Below are 9,610 nucleotides of genomic sequence, written 5' to 3'. Positions count from 1 at the left end.
TCCACCACCAGTGTGTAGCCCAATCTGGATGATGTCATAGTAACCAACTCTGGTCTCCTCTCTGCCAAACTAAAACCTTCAGTTCTTCAGCCTGTCCAAGGACATCCTCCTGGGTGTGTCTTAGTCTTCTTTTCCATACAGATTCTACGGCAGCAATACCCTTTCTAACCAGGGGACTCTGATCCAAGATTGTACACAGAGTTCTTAATGAGGCCTTACTGGTGGACTGCAGGAGGTTGGCACAACCTGTCCACCATTTAAACTGCAGTTGTAACTGCTGATTCCGAAATTGTTTGTTTTACTACATTGATGTGATTACATCTGTGGTGTAATGGCTTAAGTGTGTGCCTTTTATGCCTCAGCTCGGGTGTTCGAGCCCAGCTGTCACTATGAGGTTGTTTTGGTTGTGGTTCCATAGTGTAGCGGTCATCACGTCTGCTTTATACACAGAAGGTCCTGGGTTCGAGCCCCAGTGGAAGCAAGATCTTCTTTTGGGGCACAGCGGTGGCTCTGTGGCTCAGGATCTGTGCCTGTGGCTGGAAGGTTGCCGGTTCAAATCCCACGGCCGGCAGAGGAATCCTACTGCGCTGGGCCCCTGAGCGAGGCCCTTAACCCCAGCTGCTCCAGGGGCGCTGTACAATAGCTGACCCTGCGCTCTGAACCCAAGCTTCTCTCTCCCTGCCTGTGTGTCTCATGGAGAGCAAGCTGGGGAATGTGAAAAGACAAATTCCTAATGCAAGAAATTGTATATGACCAATAAAGTGATCTTATCTTATCTCAAATAGCCAGCAGCCATGTCACCCTGCAATTCACAGCTGGCAGCCCACTGAAGCTCAGCAGGTGTGAGCCTGGCCAGTACCTGGAGGGGAGACCTCCTGGGAAAAACTAAGGTTGCTACTGGAAGAGGTGTTGGTGGGGCCAGCCGGGGGCGCTCACCCTGCAGTCTGTGTGGGTCCTAATGCCCCAGTATAGTGATGGGGACACTATACTGTAAAAAGGTGCCGTCCTTCGGATGAGACATAAAACCGAGGTCCTGACTCTCTGTGGTCATTAAAAATGCCAGGGCATTTCTCGAAAATAGTAGGGGTGTAACCCTGGTGTCCTGGCCAAATTTCCCATTGGCCCTTACCAGTCAACCTCTTTGAACTGGCTTCATCACTCTGTTCTCCTCCCCACTGTGAGCTGGTGTGTGGGGAGTGTTCTGGCACACTATGACTGCTGTCGCATCATCCAGGTGGGGCTGCACACTGCTGGTGGTGGAGGGGAGTCCCCATTTGAGTGGAGTGTCCAGAAAAGCACTATATTAAGTGTAAGCAATTATTAATTATTATTATTATCTTGTCTTGAAGATGGAAATGGTACGTCGACACAAACTCATTCGTAGGCAGCTTCCTCGCACTCGAATCACGCTTCTCCTATTTCTAACGTGTGTTTCTTCCCCCTGCGGCTCACGCGCTGCACCGCTCTGCCTGGAGTCCTGAATCTCAGAATCTTCTCGGTTCCTTTTCGCCTGGGCCCGTTTGCAAGTAGAAGATCGTCGCCAGTCACCCGCGGGCTTGTCCCGTTCCAGTCATTTCTCTGCCTGTTGGCTTGGGCTGGCGAGATCTGGGGCATGGACGCTTTTCTGGAACTGCTAGCCTGAGCCGGGCTGTCCCTCTGAGTCACCTGGCTCTCGGGCACTTTGTTAATTTGGGGTATTGCTGTGACAGAACGATTCCGATTATTTTGATTTGTTTTTTTCCCCAGATAACGTCTCGATGATTTGCGATGGTAAAATGATAAGAGAGCCTGTCATTTAACGTTTATCAGAAGGGCGCAGAGAGGGCACGCGCGAGGTTAGGCCTATTTTCACCTTTCGCTGACGAGAGGGCGAAGTTCGCCCCCATGAAAACCGAAAGATAAAATATGTTCAAAAACATCGACGGGTCGGGTGTGGGGGGGGTAGTTTGACGCCCGCAGTCCCGCGTTATATAACGAAGGAATTTATTTCAAAAGTTGTTTATCCTCTGCGACTGTTGTGGTTTACCCTTTAAGACGAAAAGCTTGGCTTTTTGGAATTTACAAGCTAATAAAACTACAGAAGAAAAAACATTGTAAAACAAGCTAATTCATATTAAAGTAGGTAGTCCCAGTATTCTTTAGAAAAGCCTATAATATATGGATAGAGGTGATTGTCCTTCCGGATGATCATTTGTCTAATAATGTGAAATTATTATTGTTATATATTTTCAAGGCACATTATAGAACCCTATGTAGTGGCGAACTTTTATATGTTTGTGATTCAGATGGATCACTTAAATCATTTCTGTCAAAGTCGGTGCTTCTTGTAGGTTTTTACTTTTGAGACGTCGTTACTTTTAGCCAGAAGCGCTCCCGATCTGCGCCGGAACGTCCCCGCGTCCAAGGCAGGCGAGGATGGAGTTACAAGTTAAATCTCCGGAGCCGGTATCGATGTATCTGATAAAACTCTCTCGGAGATCAAAGCTGAAGGACGCGCTGCTCTTCTGAACATTGGAATCCATCTTCGCTTTCTTCTCTCCGCAAAACACCTGTAAATTTTCCATGAAGGAAAGGGGGAGGTGTGTGTGTGTGAGGAGGAGGACCGTAAAGCATCGATAATACAGTCCCCACGGCATCTGACCGTTATTGATCTGAGCAAACAGTGCGGACCTCCTCCGTGAGAAGACACGGGTTGCGGGCAGCACAGGCAGACCGACCGAGCAAGGAAACACGACGGAGCAAAAAGACTTGCCTGCCCGCAGTCATGAATGCTGCTGTGGAGGTTTTGGCCTACATGCTGGGGTTCCTGGGCTGGATAATGGTCGGGATAGCGCTACCCAATCGATACTGGAAGGTATCGACCGTGGACGGCAGCGTTATAACCACCGCCACCATCTACGAAAACCTGTGGATGTCCTGCGCCACGGATTCGACCGGAGTCCACAACTGCCGAGAGTTCCCGTCTCTGCTCGCCCTGTCCGGTAAACACATCACACGACGCGCTAATATTCCTCTTCTTTTCCCGCCATGAGCTTGTAGATTATTCCTTCAGCAGTCACAGAATTAACGCTCACGGAAAAGGGAACGAGAGCTTTCTGTGCTTCGTTTAAAAGAAGACAAGATACCACTTGACTTTGCCCGCCTTGTGTTACAGGTCCGGTTTAACACCAAAACGCGGTGAGGCTGTTGAAACATACAGGTTCTGGAGCTGTTTGTGTAGAAGCGCTAGTGGCCAACAGTACGAGTAGCGGCGGCGGTGATACAGCTTTTAATATAGAATACGAGCAGTCTAGACAATAGTAGTCGCAGAGTTGTTAATAAGAATAATTATTCTGATACCATTGGTATTATTATCTGCAATTGCCTATATTAATGTATTACTTTACTTTTATACTGCTGTCTAATTAATTACACGTTTTGTTCGGAACTGGCTACTTACGAAACGTATGAACTAGAGATCTTTCTTATTATTGTATAATGCGGCGCTAACAGTAGTAGAATGATATGGAGTGCCCAATTTTACTGCCTAAAACAATAAAAGGGATGTTTTATTTGCGTTCAGCGAACATGCAGATGGGTATGGCTTCAAAAACATCACTTTAACATATATTTTATATAAATGGTACGGATTCAATTAATTGTGCTGATTATTTACCGCGTATTGCGCATTTTGCAATTCTGCTTTTCTCTAAGCGATTTTAAGAGGTTATGTGCGGTTGTCCGAGTTTCTGCGCAACTTTAGCTCGGTGCTTTAATAATTCCCGGAGGACACAGAAGGTTCTGGGGGAAATTAGGCCAAAGTGGACTCTGAAGAACAAGTAGTTTTATTAGCGTGCGGGCGAATTCCGCCAAGCTGTATCTGCAAGCCATAAAGATTTTGCAGATGTCTTTTGGACAGGTATGTGCCCATTTGAACACGCTGTTAAAAATAACGAACGCTCTTGATATTGCTCATATTAATGCCGTCGTCCTTGGACATCGAAACCCTTAAATGGACGTTCGCTGTTCAGGTGGAATTTGCGTGCTGTATATGACAGGCTGGGTTTTAAACGCGCTCTGTGACGGGGCGGGATAATGTGATTTTGCAGTAAACCCGAAACCCGAAATCGAGATATAAAATCATCGGGTGATTTCTTTGACCTTAACCGTTATCTTGTTAATTATCAATTAAATGATCAAGACGCTGATTTAGTGGCATATTAAAATGGACATGTAAAGAAAAACGAATATGTTTCTGGGCTCCGAGGATAGGGATTAATTTATGGACGCCATGCGTGTCGTGTTTAATACTAACTGTACAAATTATAAATGACGGCGACGCTATACATTATTACATCTAGATATTATCCCTGGCAACTACATGAGCCCAACAGTGTCTTATTTTTAGACAGTCCAACCGAAAACACTGTTACCTCTATGAGTGTGTCTATACGAGTTACTGGATTACCAGAGTATGTAGTTTAGATAAAGACATTAGGATCTGTGAGGGAACCCAGCAAAAGACATTAGCTTTAACAACGAAACGTGAACAAGAAGCCTTGAGTGGAAATAATGAGGATGTGTATTTCAGATTGAGGCCAGAAGGCAGTACTCCTCCTCCTTACTCGAAGAGTTGTGGGAGTATGCAACAAGATACCCGGTCAGATTGACTTTTGGATGAACACTGCTGGTGGTTACGTGTCCCAAAAGCCCCACCCATCGATGATCGATTTCCCTCTACGTGACTGATCGGCTCTAGCCGATGCAGTGAGGGTTTTGTCTTCAATCCGTTACTTATTTTCAACTCGGCGTCACAAGATGTGTTTCGCAAACACTCAATCGCAGTGGGACAGTGACGTTCCCGAACCGTCTTCAACGGTCGAATTTGTGCGCGTTTGAAATTTAAATAAAAAAAAAACATCGCGTCAAATCGATTATACTGATAGAAAGCGGTAGACGAAAAATGTGAGGTTCCGCCTCTGCATTGGTGAAAACGGGCGACCGGCCATCCGTTCGTTAATTTACTGTTACGTTGGATTTTTCCTTCATTTCATCTGTCATTCCCGTGGCTCACGAGCTCGCGCTTTCCTGTGGTTGGACAGGATATATCCAGGCGTCCCGCGCTCTCATGATCGTCTCCATCGTGATGGGCGCCTTAGGCCTGGTGTCGGGCATCGTTGGGCTGCAGTGCACCAAGCTGGGAGGCGACAACTACGTGCTGAAGGGGCGACTGGCCGGCCTGGGCGGCGTCTTCTTCCTGCTGCAAGGTAAGAAGGAGCCAGGCCCCCGGGCGGGGCAGGAGACCGGGCAGGGCACTGGTGTAGAGAGCAGAAACTACTGGGAAAACAGGACAGTCAGGGGCACTGCGGGCCGAACAGCTCACTTCGGAGCTGTACGGTCACGTCACGACAGTGCTGGCTTCAGCGCCGGGTGAGCTGCGACTTGGTTGGTTGTCAAGTGGTTAGGGGCCTCTTTAAGAAGAGCTGTCATCATATCCCTATCTATGGTTTAGAAGCTGCATTGACTGCATTGTTCCTCCCCCAGTCGGCATCGTCCTTATTTACTTATATTGTTTAATTAACCGGGAAAACATTAACACTTCTGCCCAGATCAGAAAAAAATACCCTAAACACCCCCAGCCCTCAGCAAATTTATTGAAAATAACTGTGTCTCTACAGGGAGTAAAGGAGCAAGTAATAGGTTTATTCCATGCTGAAAAGAGAAGAAAGAAAACACAACATTTCAGTGTTAATAACAGCCCTGTGTCTGTCCCTGGGCAGTGTTAATAACAGCCCTGTGTCTGTCCCCCACAGTGTTAATAACAGCCCTGTGTCTGTCCCCTGGCAGTGTTAATAACAGCCCTGTGTCTGTCTGCGGGCAGTGTTGATAACAGCGCTGTGTCTGCCCCCCACAGTGTTAATAACAGCCCTGTGTCTGTCCCCCACAGTGTTAATAACAGCCCTGTGTCTGCCCCCCACAGTGTTAATAACAGCGCTGTGTCTGCCCCCCACAGTGTTAATAACAGCCCTGTGTCTGTCCCCCACAGTGTTAATAATAGCCCTGTGTCTGTCCCCCACAGTGTTAATAATAGCCCTGTGTCTGTCTGCGGGGAGTGTTAATAACAGCCCTGTGTCTGTCTGCGGGCAGTGTTTATAACAGCCCTGTGTCTGTCCCCTGGCAGTGTTAATAACAGCCCTGTGTCTGTCTCCGGGCAGTGTTGATAACAGCCCTGTGTCTGTCTCCGGGCAGTGTTGATAACACCCCTGTGTCTGTCTGCGGGCAGTGTTGATAACAGCCCTGTGTCTGTCCCCCACAGTGTTAATAACAGCCCTGTGTCTGTCCCCGGGCAGTGTTAATAACAGCCCTGTGTCTGTCTGCAGGCAGTGATAATAACAACCCTGTGTCTGTCCTCAGGTCTCTGCACCATGATCTCTGTATCCTGGTACGCCTTTAACATCACGAAGGAGTTCTTTGACCCATTTTATCCCGGGACAAAGTGAGTCTGACCTCAAGAAACATCATGGAGACGTCAGTGGTGACAGCTGTTATGCAAATAATTTTTGGAAATATGAAGAACTAAAAAGGGAAAAGAAAAAGAGTGTCATTAACCATCAGATTCAAGTTCAATACTTCTGTTCCAGACCAACTAGTGGCAGGGAATTTGTTCTAGAGCTGCTCTCTGTGGGAAACGACATTTACAGACCCAGGGGAGGTAGTCTGTGCCTCTTGAGAGACTAATAACCCATTACCCAGTGACTTTATCGATCCCTTCATGTACATTGAGCCTATAATTTAGTGGTTCAATTAATATGACATTTTCCATCATATAATGGATCAATTTTCAATTAAATTAAAATATTTCTGTTTAAAATATCTCACAGGTTCGGGACTGGGAAAAAAAAAGCATGTCTGATTTTTTCATTATTAGTTACACATGGATTTCGTAATAATCATAATCAAATCAAATAATTTCCTCATCAAATGCTCAACCGGAGCAAAATCTGGCCGACGCCCATCCGCAAGCGCCGGTATGAACATATTTTTACGGCCCAATGCTGCCATCTCCTGGTACCGGGGTGCAAGTGCCTTATCTGCCGCCAGCACAGAATCGAAGGCACCGGCTCTGACGTGTGACGCGCCTCTGTGTTTTCAGGTACGAGATCGGCGATGGCCTGTACATCGGGTGGAGTTCTGCCTTGCTGGCGATCTGTGGGGGCGTCTGCCTGCTCTGTGCCTGCAAAATGGAAACCGAGGAGAAAGTGTGAGTTCATCAGCCTGGTTTCTCCCAGCCAGTCCGTGTAGTCCGGACATAAGTGAAGGCGTCCAGCCTTGCATATGAGCTCACATGCAGGGAGTGTGGAAGGATGAGCTTTCAGACAGCTAATAAGACTGAACCCCCATATCTCTGGGCAGCGGGAGACAAGCAGTGTGTCCGGCAGTGACCCTTCTCTTTCTCTCTATGCTCCCCGCCTGGTCTCCTCTCCCCCCAGCTGCCTCAGTGTCTGTCTCCCTCTCGCACTAGCTCAGGCTCTCTCTGTCTCCTCTCTCTCCTGGGAGCAGCGGATACCCTTACCAGCCCTACAGGGGGACGGTGGTTTCGGGGTCAGCGGCCCACCGAGACGCCCCCAGCCAGTATGACAGGAATGCCTACGTGTGAATGAGGGACCCCCGAACCCCAGGATGGCTCTGGATGGCTCCGAACAGCAGCGCCGACGCCTCTAAAAACCAACTGCATTCTTCCTGCTTCCCGGCACGTTTCCTTGTGGCTGAGATGGAAAAGAAAGGCAATAATCAGACTAAACTACAACCCTGGACCATGAGCGTAGGGGTGGATGTCCTAAAACATTTGGTTCTTGGATGTAGGAAAGGCTCTGAGAGAGAAGAGGCCATTCTGTCGATTGTCATCAGATAGTTCCCTTTAGCTCTGTGATCCCAGATCCCATCAGCAGTCCTCTAGAATCTCAGCACTCCTCCTCCTCCCCCCCACACACATCACCATCGCCTCCAGCGACGCAGAACTCCCACACGTGCGCTTCCTGAATACGAGCCGCGCTTGACAAGCCTTTGATGGCCCTCAGCTCCTGGTCCCTGAGTGGGATTGAAGACTTTGTCCGATTCCTATTGGCAATTTGCGAAACATCTTGAATGCCGAAGGCCCAGTTAGCATAACATTGATTTTGGGGTCTGTTAGCTATCTGCTGAGCGATCAGACCTGGCAGGTGGCCCAGACTGCCTCCTCTCCTTGTAGCCCTTCTCGTGTGCTGATGTGCTCGTGACCGTCTGTGTGAGTGAGAAAGGAAGTAGATCAGGGCCGCACAGCTCCAGTTTCACAGGGCTGCAGTGTCTTCAGCCTTTCCTTCCACCCAAGCTCTTAATGACCCAATTGATCTCATTATTGACTTTTGAGTTAATGGATTTCTCCAGGAGTTGTATAGAACTCTGTGTGAGCTGCTGGTTCGAGGCTCTTTGGGACTGGTGCAGGACAGCCCTGGCACTGCCAAATAAACCTCAGATCCCTGCGCAGTGATGTATAACAACCTAACCTCCCTGGAGTTTCAATAAGCTTTTTTAATAGCACTGTAAGAACAACCTCCATCCTAACCTGCCCATCAATCTCACACAACGGGTCACTGACTACGGACTTCAGGGCTCAATGTGTCTTCCAATCTTGACCTCAAGTGACCCCTTAATTACACAATCAAACTTAGTAATTGCTTAATTGCATCCTCATTAGCAGATTCTGCAGGTCTTATGCTGATGCGGATTCGTGATGACTCTCCAGGAAAGCATCTTGAAAAATGAAGCACTTGCAAACTGGAATGTCACACTGGACATACCAGTGAAGGCTTCTGTAGTTTCTGGTGTAAGGACAGGACAGGCAGTGAGACTCCCACTTACCCCAGACCCGGGAGCACACAGCCTTATTGTTCAGCTGTTGCAGAATTTGCGCAGTGCACTGGGGAGATAGGAACAGAGTTTATGAGACAAAACTCAGAGCACAGAGAGGAGCATACACTAACACAGCACGATGTGGTAATGTTGTTCAGGGCTTGTCAAAAGCATGACGTTTGATGTTTATTATGACACAGTTGTACTTAAGCACTTTTGATAGGTCCCAGGGTCTCTGTGTGCAGGCTGGTTTTTGGCAGAAACTTTCAGATTATGTGCTGAGCAATATTCATTCTGATTTTATTGTTGCTGTTTTAGATATTCTGCATTGTTTCTTAAATAAATGCTATTTTTACAATCTACTCGTGATTGTCTTTAATGTCTCTTAGCGTTGGGTGAGTGTGTGTAACCATATACTGTATGAGTCTTATCTTTATGAGTGTGATTGTATATAAATTTAATGTGCGTAATTGTAGCTGTGTGTTAGTGTTGTCTTTGTGTGTGGTTGTGTGTAAGATTAGTCTGTGTGTGGCTGTGTGTAAGTCCTGTCTTTGTGTGTGTGGTTGTGTGTAAGATTAGTCTGTGTGCATGGTTGTGTATCAGCTTGTGTATTGTGGCTGTGTGTAAGTCCTGTCTTTGTGTGTGTCTGTGCATATGTCTTGCCTTTGTGTGTGTGGTTGTGTGTAAGATTACTCTGTGTGTGTGTGGGGCTGTGTGTAATATTAGTCGGTGTTTGTAGCTG

General features: G+C 47.4%; 1 protein-coding gene and 1 non-coding gene across 2 annotated transcripts; both read left to right on the top strand.

Moving 5' to 3' along the window:
- Window positions 1-408: 408 nt before the first annotated feature.
- On the top strand, window positions 409-481 carry trnai-uau (transfer RNA isoleucine (anticodon UAU)). The gene has a single exon. It is a non-coding gene; the product is annotated as a tRNA-Ile (tRNA).
- A 2,170-nt stretch (window positions 482-2,651) lies between these two features.
- LOC148838538 (claudin-15-like) lies at window positions 2,652-9,231 on the top strand. The gene is made up of 5 exons (XM_088911882.1): window positions 2,652-2,981; window positions 5,082-5,246; window positions 6,394-6,475; window positions 7,133-7,240; window positions 7,540-9,231. Exons 1-5 carry the CDS (start codon window positions 2,765-2,767, stop codon window positions 7,634-7,636), a joined length of 669 nt encoding a protein of 222 aa, XP_088768008.1. The 5' UTR covers window positions 2,652-2,764; the 3' UTR covers window positions 7,637-9,231.
- Window positions 9,232-9,610: the final 379 nt, after the last annotated feature.

The sequence above is a fragment of the Atractosteus spatula genome, chromosome 3 (assembly GCF_055471065.1).
Source record: "Atractosteus spatula isolate fAtrSpa1 chromosome 3, fAtrSpa1.hap1, whole genome shotgun sequence".
NCBI classification, from domain to species: Eukaryota; Metazoa; Chordata; class Actinopteri; order Semionotiformes; family Lepisosteidae; genus Atractosteus; species Atractosteus spatula.
The sequence above is the reverse complement of the archived record's forward strand: the minus strand, read 5'-3'. Positions and strand labels throughout refer to the sequence as shown.

Bases quoted from the DNA above. Each gene is read 5' to 3' on its own strand.
- LOC148838538 (XM_088911882.1), top strand. From the start codon at position 2,765: ATGAATGCTGCTGTGGAGGTTTTGGCCTACATGCTGGGGTTCCTGGGC. The intron at 2,982-5,081 runs GTAAACACATCA...GTGGTTGGACAG, and splicing joins GTCTCTGCTCGCCCTGTCCG to GATATATCCAGGCGTCCCGC. The intron at 5,247-6,393 runs GTAAGAAGGAGC...GTCTGTCCTCAG, and splicing joins CGTCTTCTTCCTGCTGCAAG to GTCTCTGCACCATGATCTCT.